This window comes from Neofelis nebulosa, chromosome 6 (assembly GCF_028018385.1).
Source record: "Neofelis nebulosa isolate mNeoNeb1 chromosome 6, mNeoNeb1.pri, whole genome shotgun sequence".
Classification (NCBI taxonomy): domain Eukaryota; kingdom Metazoa; phylum Chordata; class Mammalia; order Carnivora; family Felidae; genus Neofelis; species Neofelis nebulosa.
In genome coordinates, this window is record NC_080787.1 from 35,942,477 (window position 1) to 35,962,575 (window position 20,099).

A 20,099-nucleotide genomic window follows, 5' to 3' on the forward strand; every position below is an offset into this window, starting at 1 on the left:
GGCCCTGGGTGGAGGGGGAGCTTGAGGAGGAGGGGAGGGGCTCTGGGCTCACCCCCCACCCTCCCCAGATCCTGGAGCGGCTGAACAAGATGTGCGGTGTTGGGGAGCAGATGAGGAAGAAGCAGCAGAGGCTGCTCAAGAACATGGACGCCCACAAGGTCATGCTGGACCTGCTGCAGATCCCCTATGACAAGGTGACCTCTCATCCCCCGGGCAGCTTCACCCTGAACCCCAGTCTAACCCAAACCGCACCCTAACCCCTGATGCTAACCTAACCCTGACTCTTGACCCCGACCCCAGCTTATGTTTCCCTCCCTGGCTTCGTCCTGATAATCTCAGCTTCACTGTAACCTTTGGCCAGCCTCCCCTTGGTCCATGTGACCCCGGCCTCCCCTTGACCCATGATGTCAGCACAGGCTGACCCCTGACCCATGACCCCTCATACTGACCCCTGACTTGGATTCCACACCCTGGCCTCGCTCTGCCCTCCTACCCCGACCTGGTCCCTGACTCCAAATTGAGCCTCATTTCAACCTTTGACGCCCACACCTCCCCTTGACCGACCTTGATCTTGATATGTCTCAAGCCTCACACTGACTCTTGAGCCTGACACCATCCCAGCGTTCACCTGACCCTGACCCCTCAGCCTTGCTTCCCCGCTCCAGCCTCGCCTCAGCCGCTGACCCTCAGCCCCTCACACATTTCCTTGTCCTGACCTGGAGGCCCAGCTTTCACCTTGAACCTGGCCTCCTTGTGGTCCCAATCCCGAGCCCCGATCTGCCCCCACACCCATTGAGCTCAGGCACCAGGCCCGGCCTCACCTCGTTCCTCCCCTGTCCGTGCCCAGGGTGATGCCAAGATGATGGAGATCCTGCGGTACACGCACCAGTTCCTGCAGAAGTTCTGCGCGGGGAACCCCGGCAACCAGGCCCTGCTGCATAAGCACCTGCACCTCTTCCTCACACCAGGGGTAAGGACGCCAGGTGGAGGCGGCTGGGTGGAGCGGGGCCCAGATCCCCCTTTCTGACGGAAGCCCTCCCCGCTAGCTCCTGGAGGCAGAGACCATGCAGCACATCTTCCTGAACAACTACCAGCTGTGCTCTGAAATCAGCGAGCCCGTGTTGCAGCACTTCGTGCACCTGCTGGCCACGCACGGGCGGCACGTTCAGTATCTGGACTTCCTGCACACCGTCATCAAGGCCGAGGGCAAGTACGTCAAGAAGTGCCAGGACATGATCATGACGGAGGTGAGGACGAGGCCGCGGGGTGCATGGGAACTCATGGGTGGTGGCCACAGAGAGGGAGCGCTCAGGAGGCAGGACCCGGAGTTGGAGGAGTCAGGCAGTGGGGTCACGAGAGGAATGCTGAGGGTGCTGGAAGGAGGAGGGAAAACTAAGGTCAAAGAGGCCGGTCTAGTAGAACTCAGACAACAGGCCTGAAAGAGCTCAAACACGCATTCCTTTGTTTATCCTTCTAGTATCATGTACTTAAAAATCATGAAGCACCTGTTCTGTGCACATGGGGGAAGGCACTGGGGTGTGAGCTCAGGGCGGGGGACCACATCCTTCGTACATGGGCCCCAGCATCGGGCACATCGTGGGTACACAGTAGGCCCGTTACCTGAAGGTATGAAGGGTCGAGGGCTGAGTCTACATCTGGAACAGACGTGGACTCTGCCCTGGAGCCTCTTACCGCATGGTGTGGGGGCAGGGGAGAAAGGAGCCGGTGAAGTGAGATGAGGGACCTAATAAACGAGACGCCCTGTGCTGGAAGTGCTGTGCGATGCGAATTATGAGTTGCTGTTATTATATTACTGTGAATAACATAATTGCTGACACGAGAGGATGCGGCATGTGCTCTGTGAGCCTTTAAATTACACGGTGTGGGAGCACTGGTGGGGGTAGGGGGGGTGAGCCAGGCAGGGGTGGGATTCGCAAGGGCTTCCTGGAGGGGGCACCTCTGAAACATGCCTGGGTGGGACTTCTTTCCTTAGGGGTGGAGGGGGGCACTTTCTGGGTCCAGGGTTCGGCCCTGATGGCAGAGGGCCCGAAACATTAGCCTACGGCCTCGAGGGCCAGGCAGGGGGGCGGTTTCCTGAATGTCAGGTGAGGGCTGAGGTCAGAGTCCCCATCTCTCTCGGGTAAACCTAGGGAATGCTGGACTCAGGGGGTCTGATGGGGCACCCCTCCTGCCTTCAGCTGACCAATGCAGGTGACGACGTGGTCGTGTTCTACAATGACAAGGCCTCACTGGCCCACCTGCTGGACATGATGAAGGCTGCCCGGGATGGTGTGGAGGACCACAGCCCCCTCATGTATCACATCTCCCTGGTGGACCTGCTGGCTGCCTGTGCCGAGGGCAAGAACGTCTACACTGAGATCAAGTGCACCTCCCTGCTGCCCCTGGAAGACGTGGTGTCTGTGGTGACACACGAGGACTGCATCACCGAGGTCCTCTGGGGACTGGGAGAGGTGGCTGGGGTGGGTGGGGACGGCCGGGGTGGGGGAAGGGTAGAGCCAGGCCTAGGCAGCCTTTCAGTCTTGCCATGGCAGGGCAGGAAGAGGTTGGTGAGGGAAGTGGGGGAGTGGCAGACATGGGGGCTGGTAGGAGGGGTGTGGGGAGAGGAGCAACGGAGAGGTCAGGGGGGAATCCGAGTGCAGAGAGGGAGAGCCTGGGCTGGCGGCCTTGCTAGCGCCCCTGACCTTGCTCCGGGCTGTGCAGGTGAAAATGGCCTACGTGAACTTCGTGAATCATTGCTACGTGGACACAGAGGTGGAGATGAAGGAGATCTACACCAGCAACCACATCTGGACACTCTTTGAGAACTTCACCCTGGACATGGCTCGGGTCTGTCCCCGGGGGGTGGGGCGTGGACTTGTGGGTGCGCTGTGCTGGGCAGGGGCGTGGGTGGGGGCCCCCGGCAGCCTTCAGGGCGGGGGGCAGGAGCGGTGGGGCCCCCCAGGCATCTCTCTCTCCCACCCCAGGTCTGCAGTAAGCGTGAGAAGCGCCTGGCTGACCCCACCCTGGAGAAATATGTGCTGACTGTCGTGCTGGACACCATCAACGCCTTCTTCAGCTCTCCGTTCTCGGAGAACAGCACCTCCCTGCAGGTGAGCCGCTCTTGCCCGCACAGCTTTTGTGTAGCGAAGAGGGAAAAGAGGATATATATTCCTGTTTGCTCTTGGCACATAAAGACGTAGCAGAAGGACATATACAAGTGTGTTAATTGCATATGCTGTGTAACAAATCACCCTAGACCTTAGCAGTTTAAAACAACAAACATTTATTCTTCTGTAATTTCTGCGGGTCAGGAATTGCAGTGGGGGCAGTACCCTAGAACAGGAATTCGTAAATTCACTAGGTATGACGGATCCCAGGGTGGCGGGGGGCAGCTGGCAGCACTTACTCCCCAAAGACAAGATGGTCATGCCTACCTCAGTGGACAGCAGAGTCAGAGCAGTAATCCAGAGGGTCCGATGTACAGAGATCTTTGGTGTTTGGCTTAATTGATCAGGTGCCCCTAGGACTGAAATAGACAGCCTTTTGAAGTCTTACTTACCTGTATCAGCAAAAAAAGTTCTAGGCTAGCCAACAGGAGTTTGTCTTAAATCACTGGAAGAGTCATGGCCCCTTAATCGATTCCCAGATTCTCAGATGTCATAGCCCAGAGCCTCTTGAAGGAAAGAGAGGCAGGTTCCCTTTAGGAGGGAGCCTATGACAATACCTAAATCCTAAAGAAACACTGGATGGACACACAAGTGACCAAGAAAGGGGCTACCTATAGATGGACTGAGGGAGGAGCGGGTCCTGGTCTCAGCATGGGTGGGTTTGTTTTGACACACATATGTTTGCGCCCTGGGGCCTCTTTGGGACTATGGGTAATTGTATCAATTTTCCCCACCTCTCATGAGCCCCAGGGCAGAGTGTGGGAGAATGGAGCTGATGGGGTCAAGGTTGGCTGACACTTCTCGAAGTGTGCCTTTTCATAGCATGCTTTGGGTTTTGAACCATGTAAATATATCAACTTTCCACAATATTAATTTGTTAAATGCTTTTTTTAGAGGAAGGAAAAGGCCAGCAATAGGACTAGAAGCCCCAGGTCTGGACTTTGGGGAGTTCTCACAGGGCTGCCATGTACAGTCGGGCAGGTTGTGCACTGCCGAGAGGAAAGGGAGTACCTTTTTCCGATTGGCACAAAGACACATGGTATCTGTTGGAGGCCTTCTTCCTCTATCGTGCCCATTCTCAGTGGGCCCTGGTCACTGGGCCTGGGGCTTTCCAGGTTGGAGGGTGGGTCGGGCTATAGCGGTAGGCGTGTTGCCTCTTGCAGACACACCAGACAATCGTGGTGCAGCTGCTGCAGTCCACCACACGGCTGCTCGAGTGTCCGTGGCTGCAGCAGCAGCACAAGGGCTCCGTGGAGGCCTGTATCCGGACGCTCGCCATGGTGGGTGAGTGCGCCAGGGGCACTGGCTAGCTCCAACCACCCCTCCCCTCCCTTCGCCACAGGGACACCCGCCCTCACAATAAACACGTTATTCCTAAGCTCGCTCGTCGTCTGCTTCCAGGTAGTTCTCAGTAGGTCCTTCTTGGTGTCCGACTAGCATCTTAGCAATTGAGAGAAGCTGTTCTCTGCTTTGAGCCGGTTCCCCAGAGGAGAATGCTGGGCGACATTCCCCAACCGAAGTTGCCTGTGCTTGCAAATGGTTTCAGGCAGAAGGGCAGCTGTAAGATTGTTAGGGAGCATTGGGGAAGGGGAGGGGTCAGAGTGGAGCCAGGGTAGAGTCAAAGAGGCAGAAACTCCCTCTTTTTACCCAAAAAGGGGGAAGAGGGCACCTCAGCCCAAGAGGGGGCCGGCGTGTACCCCAGAACCTTGGTTAGTTCACCCTATGCCCTGGTCGAGCAGCCCTGAGCCTGGCCTCTCTGGCTGGGTGAGGCCTCCACCTGCCCCCCCCACCCCCCGCCCTCCAGCACCCCTCCTCTCTCTCCCCAGCCAAAGGCCGGGGCATCTCACTGCCCATGGACCTGGATGCACACATCAGCTCGCTGCTCAGCAGCGGCACCAGCTGTGCAGCTGCAGCCCAGCGCAACGCCTCCAACTACAAGGCGACCACGCGGGCCTTCCCCCGTGTCACGCCCACCGCCAACCAGTGGGACTACAAGAACATCATCGAGAAGCTGCAGGTGGGTGTGGTGCTGCCTGGCATCTGCCACGAGAGCTGCTTTGGAAGGGCATGTTCCGGGGAAGCATCCCTTCCTGTGTTGCCCCCGCTCCCCAGGAAGGAGTCCTCTGCTACGGGCAGGCCAGGGGCCGGGGACTGAGGGGCATCCTTCCAGGGGAAGCCAGGAGAACCCAGGCACCTGCTAGTGGGGTTGGTGCTCACGGAGGGGGTCAGGACAACTCTCAGTCCTTATAGCCCCTTCCTGTTTTTGCAACACATTATTGACACACACACTTCTGGGGGGTGTGGTGGCTTGCTATCCCCACGTGGCGGGAGACCGAGGCTCAGAGAGGGTGAGGGTGAGGGGTTTGCCCGGGTCACACAGCTAGACGAGGGGCTGGGTGAAAGGGCAGGGCTTGTGGCTCCCAGCCAGGAACTCTGGGCAGACAGACATCCTGCATTGTTCAGGGGTTCCGTGGGTCCAGGGCCCCTCAGACAGGCTCAGAGAAATCCGTGGGGCCCTTTGGTGTTGGGGTGTGGGGAATGGCAGTCAAGCCTCACTCATCTCTTGGGCCTGGATGGCCTGCACCTGCCCGGTAGTGACTGTGCCGTGCCCGCTCCAGGACATCATCACGGCCCTGGAGGAGCGGCTGAGGCCCCTGGTACAGGCTGAACTGTCCGTGCTGGTGGACGTCCTGCACTGGCCCGAGCTGCTCTTCCTGGAGGGCAGTGAGGCCTACCAGCGCTGTGAGAGTGGGGGCTTCCTGTCCAAGTGAGTGCGATGCCAGCCCGGCCGGGGCGGGGGTGGGGGTGGGGGTGGCAGGTGCGAGGCAGCCTGGGACAGGGAAGGGCCCTGCGGGGACTGGACAGCCTGCGGGATCAGAGGGCCGGGTGTGTTCCCGCCCGGCACAGGGCAGGGGAAGTGGCTGGAGGGAGGCATCAGGGGCTGCCCATGTGTGCCCTCCTTCCTCACTGGCCAGGCTGATCCAGCACACCAAGGACCTCATGGAGTCGGAGGAGAAGCTGTGTGTCAAGGTGCTGCGGACCCTGCAGCAAATGCTGCTCAAGAAGGCCAAGTACGGGGACCGGGTGAGTGGCCAGGCGGGCTGGACACCATGCAGGCCCGGCCGCAAGTGCCAGGGGCTCGGGGCCAGGACTGTCATGCCAGGGGTTAAATGGTGAAAAGTGCCACTGTGGGCTCTCGCTCCCTGTCCTCCAGGGCAATCAGCTGCGCAAGATGCTGCTACAAAACTACCTCCAGAACCGGAAGTCCAGCTCGAGGGGGGACCTTCCGGACCCCATGAGCCCTGGTCAGTACCACCTGCCCCCTGGCTGTGCCTCTGGGTGACCCTTTGCCTAGTCCCTGGGCGCCCCTTCCGTTCCCCTGCCCCACCGGCTCCCCTCAAGCGGATTCCCCAACTTCAGGCCTGGACCAAGACTGGTCAGCAATTGCGGCCACCCAGTGCCGGTTGGACAAGGAGGGGGCCACCAAGCTGGTATGCGACCTGATCACCAGCACCAAGAATGAGAAGATTTTCCAGGAGAGCATTGGCCTGGCCATCCGCCTGCTGGACGGTGGCAACACAGAGATCCAGGTGTGGACTGGGTGGGGGTCCTGGGTGGTGCCTTCTACGAGGAGGTACAGTGTGCCCCGTAGCTGGGGCCGCAGGGCTAGGTGCTGGTGGCCGGCACGAGTCTGGCTACCCGTGGGCAGTCCCACCTCCCATAACTGCCCTCCTGTCATGTGGCCTCTTTTCTATCCACGCAGACCACCCTGTTCAAGCCAGGCCTGAGCCTGTCTCCCCACCATGCTGCCCACATCACATCCATCATTCCTGCCTCTTGGCCTCTGCTCAGGCTTGCTTCCCTCCTCTTCCACATCCTCCTCAGCCTTTGGTGCCCAACTAAAGGACACCTTTGCCTCCTCTGAAAAGCCCCCTCTGATTGCTTTATCCCCATTCATTCATTCATTCATTCGTGCATTGTTTCAGTAAGTCCGCACCGAGTGCCTTCCACGGCCTGTCAGTGTTCTAGGCACTGAGGATTCAGTAGTGAACAAAAAGGACAAAATCCATGCTCTCTTGGTCCTGTATCCTAATGAGGACAACAGCCAATAACCGTAATCCCCACATAACATGGAGAGCATGCTGGACAGTGATGATGGAGGTGAGGGGCCTAGGGAGTGCTGGGGCAGGGATCAGGGTCGTGTCCTGGAAAGGGAAACGTTGGACCCAGAGGTGAGCATGTGAACAGGCGGGCGCTGTCCTGGGAGAGCAGGCAGCAGGTGCAAAGGCCATGAGGAGGAAGTGGCTGATGTGGCTGGAGAGGGCAGAGGAGTGGAGAGTGGTGGGCCCTGGGGTCAGAGAGGTGGCAGGCCATCGTGTGGCCTCATGCGAGCTGTGAGGCGTGGCTTTTCCTGTGAGTGAGATGGGGCTGCTGCAGGGTTTCAGGCAGAGGAAATACGAGACTTAGACTTCTGAGGGGCGTCTCTGCTGCTGTGTGGGGAGCAGACAGAGGGCCAAGGGCAGATGCAGATGGGGGTGAGGAGCCTGGGGTGGGCCTCCAGCATCACATGGACAGCAGATACGGACCCTTCCCCTCCGCCTCCACAGTCCTGACCGACCCTGCCCCAGCCTTAGTCCTGGGGCACGTCTAGGGGCTTGTCTGTGGTCCTGCAGGTGCTTTTCCCTGCAGCACAGGATAGAGCCCTCCAGGGACCCAGGAAGGGCTGCTCAGAGCCAGGCCCAGTGCTGAGGCTGTCCCTCATCTCACCATCTGCCCCCAGAAATCCTTCTACAACCTGATGACAAGTGACAAGAAGTCAGAGCGCTTCTTCAAGGTGCTGCATGACCGCATGAAGCGGGCCCAGCAGGAGACCAAGTCCACGGTGGCCGTCAACATGAATGACCTGGGCAGCCAGCCACGTGAGGACCGGGAGTCGGCAGACCCCACCACCAAAGGTCAGAGGTCACAGCAGTACAGGATGCTGTACTGGGTGCTGGGCCAGGGTCAGAGGCTTCAGGGTGAGGGGGGGTCACGGGGCGAGATCTGCAGGCAGGGGCCTGGGGGTGGGAACGCAGGGTACGGTTACTTCCAGCAGCCCCAGCCTTACCGGGCTTCGCCCTACAGGCCGCGTGGCTTCCTTCTCGATGCCAGGCTCCCCATCCCGCTATTCGCTGGGCCCCAGCCTGCGCCGGGGGCACGAGGTGGGCGAGCGCGTGCAGAGCAACGAGATGGGCACGTCCGTGCTCATCATGCAGCCCATCCTGCGCTTTCTGCAGCTGCTGTGTGAGAACCACAACCGAGACCTGCAGGTGAGCGCCTGCCCCGCCCCTCCCCCAGCCAGCACGTGGGCCCCCGCCCTCCCTGTCTGCCGGTGCCTTGGCTGCTCTGTGGCTGGTGGTCACGCCCTGCGGCGCTCACCGTCGTGGTCCCGTGCAGGCCTCTGCCTCCCTGCGGGAGCGGTGCCATGTCCACCCTTCTGTGCTCTGCAGAACTTCCTGCGCTCCCAGAACAACAAGACCAACTACAACCTGGTGTGTGAGACACTGCAGTTCTTGGACATCATGTGCGGCAGCACCACCGGTGGCCTGGGGCTGCTGGGGCTTTACATCAATGAGGACAACGTGGGCCTTGTCATCCAGACCCTGGAGACCCTCACTGAGTACTGTCAGGGCCCCTGCCACGAGAACCAGGTAAGTCGCCATGAGAACCAGGAGCAGCCGAGGGGGAGTGTGGAGGTGTGGGTGGGTGGAGCAGGCTGGGCAGGGGAGACACTGAGCCTCCGGAGCGCCACAGTTCTGAGGGGCCTGGGCCCCGTGTCTCCCACTGCCTCCTGCCAGACCTGCATCGTGACTCATGAGTCCAACGGCATAGACATCATCACGGCCCTGATTCTTAATGACATCAGTCCCCTGTGCAAATACCGTATGGATCTGGTGCTGCAGCTTAAGGTGGGGCCCGTGGCACTCCAAGTTGAGTGTGCATGGGATGTGTGTGCACAAATGCACGTGACGCGACCTGTGTTGAGTGTGCGTACCGGGGTGTGTTGGCATGTTTAATATGTACGTGTCAATATGCATACGTAAATGAATGTGTGAGCAAGCGTGTTGGACGTACACTCTAGGAGCGGACGTGTTCTGGGTTTATCTGAGGGTCTCCCACGTACATGTCTGCTTTCTGGGGATTGCGTCTGCTTGCCATGGGGTGGCGGTGAAGACAGCTAGTGGGTGGGCTGGATTTGCAGGACACTGCTCAGCAAGTCCTGGGGGCCAGCGGGGATGGGAAGGTTACGGCGCATCTTGCAGGCCAGGAGAGGCTATTATGGAGTAGACAGTGGAAGAGGTTGTTGGGGGGCATCGTAGGGGCTCTCAGACTGTGGCCTGTCCCCCTCTCCCCACCTCTCCCCACCTCTCCACAGGACAATGCCTCCAAGCTGCTCCTGGCTCTGATGGAGAGCCGGCACGACAGTGAAAACGCTGAGCGAATCCTCATCAGCCTGCGGCCCCAGGAGCTGGTGAGGCTGGGGCCAGGGGTCAGGTGGGAAGACGTGCCTGGCTGGGGTGTAGGGGAACGGGGATCGGGGCATTCCCTACGCGCCAGGAAGGCGGCAAACAGGCCCTGCCCTGCCAGGTGGACGTCATCAAGAAAGCCTACCTGCAGGAGGAGGAGCGGGAAAACTCGGAGGTGAGCCCACGGGAAGTGGGCCACAACATCTACATCCTGGCGCTGCAGGTACCAGCCCCACCCCTGGCTCCGCCCCCGGCGGTCCTGCCCCCCACCCCCCTCCACCCCAGCGACCACGCCCCGTGACTCTGCGCCGCCCTCTCACTCAGCTTTCCAGGCACAACAAGCAGCTGCAGCACCTGCTCAAGCCAGTGAAGCGCATCCAAGAGGAGGAGGCCGAGGGCATCTCTTCTATGGTGGGGGCGCGGGGACAAGGCTGGGTGTGGGGCGGGGCTTAGGTCTAGGGGCGTGGCTGGGCGAGAGATTGGATGGGCTGGTATCTGGGGGCGAGGCTAGGAACTGAGGGAGGGGATGAGGGTACTGCGAGATCGGAGGGCCGGTTGGAATACGGGATGAGCCCGGGGGCAGGTCCAGGAACTCTGGGCGGAGCACGACTCGGGGGTGTGGCCTGAACCTGAGTAAAGGGCTGGAATGGGGAGGCGGGGCTCAGGGTGGGAGGAGCCGGGAGGGTGGGCGGTCCGGGGTGAAACCTAAGGGTAGAGGTGGGAGCCGGGTTGTGGGAGAGGTCTGGAAGCCTGGAGCTGGAGCCGTGGGTGCTGAGGGGCCCATAGAATTGTTTCGACAGGCTCTCCCCGCTTATCCCCTCTTTCTTCTGGGCTGCATCCTAGTTGGAGTAGGCTGGGTCTCGTCTGGCAGGGGGGCACCTGGAGCAGGTAGGGCTCTGGTGTGAGGTCTAGCGGTGGAAAGTTGCGGGGCCTGACCTCGGCGGCCCCTCTACCCCCCAGCTCAGCCTCAACAACAAGCAGCTGTCCCAGATGCTCAAGTCCTCCGCGCCCGCACAAGAGGAGGAGGAGGACCCTCTGGCCTACTATGAGAACCACACATCCCAGATAGAGGTGGGGCCCGAGGGCAGTAGGGGCGCTGTGAGTGAGGGCCTGTGAACTTGGCCCTTGAGGGCTGTGGCCTGGGTGTGACCACGTGCCTGTGTGCACCCAGATCGTGCGACAGGACCGCAGCATGGAGCAGATCGTGTTCCCGGTGCCTGGCATCTGCCAGTTCCTGACGGAGGAGACCAAGCACCGGCTCTTCACCACCACGGAGCAGGATGAGCAGGGCAGCAAAGTGAGCGACTTCTTCGACCAGTCCTCCTTCCTGCACAACGAAATGGAGTGGCAGCGCAAGCTCCGCAGTGAGGACCCCCGCGGGGCGGGAGGGCAAGGCCCCCTGGTGACCCTCTTACCTGTCAGGGGGGGCTGCCTCACCCCACCCCACCCCAGGAGGGCTCCAGTCACGTTTTCCCCCTGAAGCGGGGCCTGGAGCTTGAGCAGGTGCTGGGGGCCCCGGAGGGGGAGGCCATGTGGGATGAGGGGACAATGTTAACCAGAGACCCACCCACATCTCCCCCAGGCATGCCACTGATCTACTGGTTCTCCCGCCGAATGACCCTGTGGGGCAGTATTTCCTTCAATCTGGCAGTTTTTATCAACATCATCATTGCCTTCTTCTACCCCTACATGGAGGGCGCGTCCACAGGTGGGGACACAAGGCTGGCAGACTGTGGCCCTGGAGACCACCGTGCCTCCTCCCTGGGTTTGGGCAGAGCCTTGTGGCCAGCCAGGCTCTGAGGGGACCAGATGCAAGAGTGGGGGAAAGGCACCCCTGCACTACTTTCTGGGCTTTGCACCCCATCATGGGGGGAGAGACAGATGGGGTCCAGTGCGACGACAGGGTCCTTGACTTCCGGAGACAGTACACGTCTCTCTCATACACACGGGCACACGTGCATGAGCCAGAGCTCAGCTATGATAGCAGCAGCTGGATAGGGCCTCTCCTGCCTTAACCCTAGACATGCAGGTGTGGTGGTGCAGGAGAGGCCCTAATACCAGGTGACCAAGAACTTAATAGGGAAGGTTTCCGGGAGGAGGTGGCTTCTCGGGGTCTGTTGGGGCTGTGGTGGGCTTCAGAGACCAGTGCTCACCCTGCACCCTGGCCCCCAGGCGTGCTGGGCTCCCCACTCATCTCACTGCTGTTCTGGATCCTCATCTGTTTCTCCATCGCGGCCCTGTTCACCAAGCGCTACAGCATCCGCCCCCTCATTGTGGCGCTCATCCTGCGCTCCATCTACTACCTGGGCATTGGGCCCACACTCAACATCCTGGGTGCCCTCAACGTGAGTGCCAGAGGGAGCCCTCACCCCAGACCACCCTTGGGGCTCATGGCGCCATTGGACCTCGGGCTGGCCTGCTGCCTCCCGGCAGCCACTGCTCTGCTCTAACCCCCTTGTGCCTGTGTCGGGATCAAGCTTGTTAAAGCTCCACGGTTAGGACCGTTCTGTGCCTCCACTGTCTCCCGGGACAGCCTGGGGCAACCGGCACTCAGAGATAGCCAGCCAGGAGTCACTTTGGGGCACCGGCTTCAGGGCTGCTGTGTAGACGGTGTTAGTCGGGCACTGCCCAGAGGCACTGTGTGTACTGTAGACATTAAAGATTTGTATATTATGACAGTTCCTGACAGCTGGAAATAAAGTACCCAGAGCAAGGTGGGGGGAGACCCCTTTTCCGAACTTACCAAGTCACCGTAGAGGCCAAGGTTGGTCTGCTTGGTCTGACTCTATCTGTATCTCACTTTCTTCCTGGAGCCAGGGGCCCACGGGGCTCCTCCCCTGTTCTATCCAAGAGTCCAGGTACATTTCTGGAGGCATTTTCATTAATGCTGAGCCTGCCAGGTTGAGCAGGACCAGCTCAGATCCACTCCAGGCAAGGGCTGGCCTCCGAGCTGGTCACTGGGGGGGCAGGGCGGCAGGGAGTGGAGATTCAGGGTGGGCCATGGGCCACTGATCCCCATGCCTTCTACCTGCCCCCAGCTGACCAACAAGATTGTATTTGTGGTGAGCTTTGTGGGCAACCGCGGAACCTTCATCCGGGGCTATAAGGCCATGGTCATGGACATGGAGTTCCTCTACCATGTGGGCTACATCCTGACGAGTGTCCTGGGCCTCTTTGTCCATGAGCTCTTCTACAGCATCCTGGTGAGCCCTCTGGGGGCTGGGGCTGGCAGGGGTGGGGGGGTGGGGGCGGTCGGGGCTTCCCTCAAGTTGCTAGTGGTTCCCCAGTGCTAGTCTCTCTGTCCGGTCCTCTTGCTGCTGGGCTGGGAGGGCTGGATTTGCAGAGTCCTCCTCTACCTGGCCCCAGCCCAGCCTTCAGGGCCCTGACGGCCACTCCCGGCCCCCATCTGGCTCATCTCCCCTGTCTGGTAGTGGTTTTAAGCTTGGACTCGAACCAGACTACCTGGGTTGGCATCCCAGCGTGGCCCCTACAAGCTCTGTGATTTGGGGCAAGTTTCTTAACTGCCCCGTGCCTTCACTTCTGTATCTATAAAATGAGGATGATTAATAGCACCCACCTCCTGGAGTGATTGTGAGGCTGAAGTGAGGCAACGCACACAAATCACACAAAAAATTCTTCCCCCGGGTGTGGTGTTTGCCTGCCCATTCAGCCCTCACACCTTCTCCCGGGCCACTCCCTTCCCTTGGCCTTAGAACTCCAGGTGCCTCTGAGCAGCCTTCCCCGCCAGGCCCACTAGGCTGGTTCCACCTGCCCAAGCACAGACCCTCCTGGAGGAGCCTGTGGGAAACCACTGGGAGCCGGGCAGCCCTTGGATCCAGCAGCGTCTGCAGCCCCTCAAGGCCCTGTCCCTGCCCTGCAGCTCTTTGACCTCATCTACCGGGAGGAGACGCTGTTCAACGTCATCAAGAGTGTGACTCGAAATGGCCGTTCCATCCTGCTGACCGCCCTGCTGGCCCTCATCCTGGTCTACCTCTTCTCCATCGTTGGCTTCCTCTTCCTCAAGGATGACTTCATCCTTGAGGTTGACCGGCTGCCCGGCAATCACTCTGGAGGTCTGGCGGCTCCTCTCCTGGGAGGGTGTGGGGGCTGAGAGGGGCTGCACAGACGACCCGTGTCAGGACCAGGAGCCCTGCCTCAGTTCCTCCTCTCCGGTCCTGGGGTGGGGGTTTCTAGTTCACAGCAATCTGTGAACTCCCTTTGCCCCGGGACACACCGAATGGGTGGGACAGCCTTGGTCTTCTGCTCCCTGAGGAGCCACCTGCTTGCAGACCTGGCATCCATCTGAAACTCAGTGTTTGCAGGGGCTGCCTGTGTGCCAGGCTCAGGGGTGTGGACCCCCCCCCCCCTTCCTGTCCTTTGTGCATAGCAGGGGCATGAGGACCCTTCACGTGTAGCCTGACAGAGGGGAGAGCTCGCAGGATCAGGGAAGGCTTCGTGGAGGATGTGGGGCGGGGGGCACAGCGAGGGGAATGATGGCCACTGGACTTCCTGGTGACCTCACCCACGTCCTCTCTAGCCAGCCCCCTGGGGATGCCACATGGAGCTGCCACATTTGTGGGCACGTGCAGTGGGGACAAGCTGGACTGTGTCTCAGGGGTCTCAGTGCCTGAGGTCCTGGAAGGTGAGGGCAGTGTGTCTTGGGCGCCTGGGGCAGGGGCGCAGAGGCGGGTGGCTTGGCCTGGGTGTGAGCACATACTCCGCTTGTAGGGAACGAAGAGCTGGAGAGCACGGAGCGGGCCTGCGACACGCTGCTCATGTGCATCGTCACTGTCATGAACCACGGGCTGCGCAATGGTGGTGGCGTGGGCGACATTCTCCGCAAGCCCTCCAAAGACGTGAGCATCCCCTGCCCCGCTCCCAAATCCACGTGGCCCGAGCCTTGGCCACGTCAGCCACTGCGAGGTCCTGCTCTCGGGTCACGGTCACGGCCTGGGGGAGCAGCTCGGCCCCCCTCCCTCTCCGATGTTGCAAGCCCCCACTTCGCATCCCCTCTCCCTGCTTGGCCACCGGGTCCAGTGCGCGGTTACATGGTTGTTGAGCTTCCCCACCCCCGTCTGCTCACGCCTCCCCACCGGCTCCCTGTAGTTGCTCTCAGGAAAGACCTTGGCAGCCGAGCTTTGCCCAGGCTGGGGAAGGCGTGAGTCAGACACCGGGCGGATCCCCGGCTGCGCTGGCTTCATCTGCGAGGCAGAGCCCCGGCCCACAGCAGGGGAGGGCAGGGTGGGGAAGCTGAGTCTGCTCCGTGAGGACGCCTCAGGATTTGACTCAGGCAGCCAGGCGTTACCAGTACTCAGTCTGTCCTCGGCCACATGGGAAAGCCGCTTCCAAGGTCAGACAGTGTTTCTAGAATGTGTGAGGCCAGGTGTCCTGAGGGTGGGGCAGAGGGGTTCAGAGCTGGCTCTGTCCCCAGCCCAAGGTTAGGGGCAGAGACAGGCCTCGAACTACAGCCTCAGTGCCCCACGCCAAACTCCTATCACAGGGCACCGGCCTCGCTGGTATCTTTTCTGAGTCCGCTGTCTCCTAAGTCACACTCAGGGCTTGTGATTGTACTTCTCACTGCCCACAGTGAGGCTGGGTCTGCTCTGCCTCCCTCAGGGCCCCGGGAGCCGGGGGCCTTCGTCCCCCTCTGCTGAGGGCCGAGCCTCCTCTGTCACAGCCCTGACCCCTGCCTGAGTCTGGCTTGCCTAGGTGACGGGGCCTAGCCTCCCTGCCTCCCCCCTGCAGGAGTCCCTCTTCCCAGCCCGTGTGGTCTACGACCTCCTGTTCTTCTTCATTGTCATCATCATCGTGCTGAACCTCATCTTTGGGGTGATCATTGACACCTTTGCTGACCTGCGCAGCGAGAAGCAAAAGAAGGAGGAGATTCTTAAGACCACGTGCTTCATCTGCGGTGAGGCCCCCTTACACCTTCTCAGTTTCCAGAGGAAACTGAAGCCCCCCGGTCTCTGTCCAGGGCTTTTCCCACTCCCGGTGTGAAGTCCCCTCCCCACCCACTGCAGGCTAAGGAGCGGGTGGCACCTGCAGGACAAATCCCTTATCAACTACTCCTGCTTGCCGGGCTCTTGGGATTCTGGCCACCGTGGTGCTGAGCTGCCCTGGTGGGAGGCTACAGCTGTGGCAGGGCGGGATCGCCACGGCTAAGTGGCTGGTGCTTTAAATAGAAGTGACCTAAATAGCCCAGGGTGGGCTGTCACATGCATTCACCAGTCCTTTTAGCCCGGGGAACAAATACCCCCACTGCCCCAAGAGGCGGGTGTTTACTCTGCCAGGTGGCCCCACGGTGGCTCTTGGGAGCCTGATGGTTTCGTCCTCACCCTCTGCATCGTCAGGTCTGGAGAGAGACAAGTTTGATAACAAGACGGTGTCCTTTGAGGAACACATCAAGTTCGAGCACAACATGTGGAACTACCTGTACTTCATCGTGCTGGTCCGCGTCAAAAACAAGACGGACTACACGGGGCCTGAGAGCTACGTGGCCCAGATGATCAAGGTGTGGACCCCGCCCGGGAGCAGCGGCCGCCAGGGGTGGGGGCGGGGGGGGACAGTCGCGAACCCTTGTGGGAGGGCCAGCTGAGGAGCAGCTGGGGGCAGCCCTCACTGGGGCCCCGCCGGCTGCCCGTGCTACCTACCGAGGGTCCTCGAGCTCTTCTGCATGGCCCCTGTTGTCAGGGAAAAGCCCACAACAAACCTGTCAGCCCCAAAGGACGTGCGTGGTGTCCCCGGGCCCGTGGCTGCCCGATACCGAGGAGGTGGGGGAGCAGGCAGACCCTGTCCCGGGACTGCTGCTTGGGGGACCATTCTGAGGGAGCCTTTTCCAGCTCGGCAAGGGGAAGGGCAGCTTCCCGGAGCTTGGATGGTCCAGGCCGAGAGGGAGCCTGGAAAAACTTTCAACTATCAGACTTCGGAGGAATCAAAGTTACTCCGTCCAATTTCTGTAGTGACTAAAAGGGAGTGAAGGCAGTGAACCAAAAAAACAAAAAGGTCTCGTAGCTTTTCGGGTAAAGGAAGCCCCGTCAGTTCCATTCAATGTAGTACATCTTCAGATTACTGCACATCAGATAAATTGCAGGCTAAAGGGAAAGACCTATTGGGGGGGGGGGGGAGTTCTATTTGTTTCTTGAGTGTATAATTGGAACTGATCTTGGAGTGCAGGTTTATCTGTTGGTCTGACAACTCCCAGCTTGTGACGAGGAGCCAGAAAACTGGTGGCCCCCTCCCGCTCCTCCTCGGTCGTGGGAAACGTGGCCTTGCCTCTGAGACACGTGTCGGATGCCAGCCATCCTCGGCGGCGCCTCCCCTCCCTCAGTGTGCCATCTGTCCGACTCGCATCTTCCTGGGGCGTGGGGCGTGCATGGCGGGGTGGGGCGGAAGGAAGGAAGGAGCTTCAGGGTCTGCTGCAGAGCCCTCCTCCACCTCGCAGGGTGTTCTGAGTGTAAACAGATGGTGCTGATACTGGCGAGACTTGAGGCCGGCTGAAGGAAGTTAGCCTGTCACAGCGTGGTGGCCTCCGCGCCCGCCGAGGGTTCACTGCCAGCTCATTCTGGCTCCGGGGAGGACCCCAGTCAGTTCAGATTTTCCCATGACACAGCCCTGGGGAGGAATGTGTCCAGGGTGTGACGGCGGGTTCCCCCTCCATGACTGCTCTTCTAAATGAGGCCTTCCTAGCCTGGGCCGGAGCTTGCTCATCCCACCAGTGATTTTTTTCAGAACAAGAACCTGGACTGGTTCCCCCGGATGAGGGCCATGTCCCTAGTGAGCAACGAGGGGGAAGGGGAGCAGAATGAGATCCGGATTCTTCAGGATAAGCTCAACTCCACCATGAAGCTGGTGTCCCACCTCACCGCCCAGCTGAACGAGCTCAAGGAGCAGGTGTGCACCCAGGCCTATCCTGGCCCCACCCTTGGGGTCCCACGCCGAGCAGCTCCAGACCAGACCATCCATGGGAGGTCACAGCCCAGCCTGCCATGGGGGAGAGGGGGAGGGGACTGGGGCCTTCACGCTCCTTCCTTTCCTTTGTGGGTCTGGGGTGGAAGACAGGTTCCAAATACGCTCTCTCCCCCATGGGAAGTTAGACTGAGGTTGGCAGCCCCTGAGTCCACCGAAAGACATGGCCAAGTGGACCTTTGCTACAGGTGTGAGGGGTCCTCCCCCTCGTTCACCCCTACTCCCAGCAGCTGCTCGGGGGCTCTGAGGGGCTCACCGCTGATAGGGGATATCAGGGCACCCTTCCACTTCTCAAGATCCCCTCTTGCCCAGAGCACCCTCCTCTCTGTCCGGAGTGACTAAATGAGCTCAGGCGCCCCTCTTTTAGGTGGGGTGTTTCCCAGCTGCACCAAATCAGGGGTTTGTGATGCACTAATTGAGGACAAGCGTTTGGGGCTGACATCCTCAAGGCACCCTGGGTGGGGGGGGGGGCTGTGGCCTGCTGCCAGGGCTGAGCAGCAGCTGGGTCTGAGGGGCAGGGTGGAGGCGGGGGGTGGGGGGTGACGGGTGGGCACCAGCCCCTCCCCAGTGCCCATGGAGAGAGGGCTCTGGGCTGCCTGACCCGACCTGTGGGCACCCGTTTAATCCCAGATGACAGAGCAGCGGAAACGCAGGCAACGCCTGGGCTTTGTGGACGTCCAGAACTGCATGAGCCGCTGAGAGCCACCGGAGGCCCCAGCAGGGGATGGTCATCGCAGAGAGTGGTGACCGGGAACACTGCCCCTTCCTGTGGGTCAGGGGGCCCGGCCAGCCTGCCAGCCTCTCAAGGCCAGGTGCCCACTCGGCTTCCAGCTCCCATTCTGCCAGACACCCCCCAAGCCGTGCCAGGCTCTGGCCAGCATGGAGTGGGGAGCCACAGAGCTGACAGTCCTGCCTAGAGCCCTTAGAAACGACTCAGAAACTTACGGGGACTCAGCTTACCTTAATGCCTTAGAGGAGAGAAGTCTTCCGGAAGGACAATTGCTTTGTTCCTTAAAGCAGTAACTGACATTCTCTTGTGTTCCTCCGTGGGATTAGGAGTGGGGTCGCGTCTTTATTCTAAGCACTACATTTTGGTCTCTGCCTGCTCCTGAGGGAGGTGCAGTAATGCTGTTGTCGCTAGTGATTTTAGGGCTTTTTATTTAACTTATTCACGGGTGCCGTGTTCAGCCCAGGCCACGGCTCCACGGCTCCCTCCGGGCCGCAGATCTGCTGTAGGCCGCGCGTAGACCTCATCATCCAGGCCACCCCTCCAGCTCGGCCCCAGGTGGACTGGTGACCCGAGGAAAAGAGCCTTGCTCCTGGGACCTGCCTCTTCTAGGCCTCCTGAGAAGAGTCGCTGGCCCAGAGGGCAGGGCTGGGGCATGTCGGAGCGGCTGGGTTTCGACTGTTAGTTTTATCTCCTTTTGGTGTAACGTTTTACAAACCCTCTGGCCCGAGAACTAATATGTTAACTGCCTTAAATAAATTAATAGAACGCTAGTCCATGAGAAAGGGATGCTATTTCCTACACTCCCCAGGGGCGGTGGGGGCTCCTGTGCCCACTGGCCCGGCCTCACCTCGGGCTCTCGGTAGATGCCCTGAGCGACATCCTGTCTCGCAGTGATTCCTGGACAGAACTGTATCGCAGTAGAACTGGTCTGTATTTTATTGTATGTATTTCAAAACATACTGAGGAGTCCAAGGACAAAGGAGGTTAAGAGCTCACTTCCACTTCTTCCTGGTGAGGGGTGCCTGTCAGCCCCTGCCCTACCTTCTCTCAGCTCTGTTGTTGACAGAGTAAATGCTCAAGTGGGGACCACGAGCATTTATGACAGCTAAGGTTCCATGGGATGAGGTGACCGTGTGTGTGTGTCCCTGGCCAGGGGGCTGGTGTCCTGTGGCCTCCCACGGAACCTGCCTAGGGTGCTAAAGCCACCTGCAGTCTGCAGCCCCACTTGGCCGAAGACCGTCTGTGTCTCTGCTCTGTCCCTCAAACCAACTTGGAACATGGGTTTTCTGCAAGGTCAGGGGCAGAGGACCGGATCCGTCCTTCTGAGTCAGTGCGAATGACGGCCAAGCAGCCTCTTCTCATCTCTCGGCCACACCACCTCCTGCTTTCTGTTTGCAACAGGATGCCTTCTTCAATGTTTACCGCTATTTTTGGCTATCCCCCAGGAACTCCAACAAAAGGGAGCCTGAGAATCCTGCCAGGAGCCAGCAGATCCCCCCTGGCAGGTGGGGCTCCTGGGGCTGCACAGGAAGCACCTTGCCCAGAGGCCCCGTCACCTTCCCTTCTCAGGCCCAGACGGAGACCCGCATTTCCTCTCCTCTGGAGACTTCCCTACCCTGACCGGCGGGTGGGGGTGGACGCTCCATGGCATCCCTTCTCAGGCAGAAGCTTTCTTTAGAGCAGCAATGCCTTTCTTTCTGTGAAGGCTGGGTGAGATTCCTGAACCGTGAG

General features: G+C 60.1%; 1 protein-coding gene across 3 annotated transcripts in view; it reads left to right on the forward strand.

The window, feature by feature from the left end:
* Nucleotides 1-19,138, forward strand: part of ITPR3 (inositol 1,4,5-trisphosphate receptor type 3) — a 67,691-nt gene extending 48,553 nt beyond the window's left edge. For 2 of the 3 annotated variants that reach the window (XM_058733599.1, XM_058733600.1), the window contains exons 28-58: nt 69-194; nt 848-970; nt 1,047-1,247; nt 2,199-2,450; nt 2,722-2,847; nt 2,985-3,110; nt 4,331-4,451; nt 4,994-5,184; nt 5,786-5,934; nt 6,143-6,251; nt 6,382-6,472; nt 6,588-6,757; nt 7,948-8,122; nt 8,292-8,476; nt 8,657-8,857; nt 9,005-9,115; nt 9,583-9,678; nt 9,795-9,896; nt 9,998-10,084; nt 10,634-10,744; nt 10,845-11,037; nt 11,256-11,381; nt 11,846-12,018; nt 12,712-12,876; nt 13,554-13,746; nt 14,211-14,315; nt 14,402-14,529; nt 15,419-15,584; nt 16,024-16,184; nt 17,402-17,563; nt 18,269-19,138. In XM_058733599.1, the coding sequence (XP_058589582.1) occupies nt 69-194; nt 848-970; nt 1,047-1,247; nt 2,199-2,450; nt 2,722-2,847; nt 2,985-3,110; nt 4,331-4,451; nt 4,994-5,184; nt 5,786-5,934; nt 6,143-6,251; nt 6,382-6,472; nt 6,588-6,757; nt 7,948-8,122; nt 8,292-8,476; nt 8,657-8,857; nt 9,005-9,115; nt 9,583-9,678; nt 9,795-9,896; nt 9,998-10,084; nt 10,634-10,744; nt 10,845-11,037; nt 11,256-11,381; nt 11,846-12,018; nt 12,712-12,876; nt 13,554-13,746; nt 14,211-14,315; nt 14,402-14,529; nt 15,419-15,584; nt 16,024-16,184; nt 17,402-17,563; nt 18,269-18,337 (4,494 nt within the window). In that variant the 3' untranslated portion in view covers nt 18,338-19,138. The other variant, XM_058733601.1, reaches the window with a different exon arrangement.
* Nucleotides 19,139-20,099: the final 961 nt, after the last annotated feature.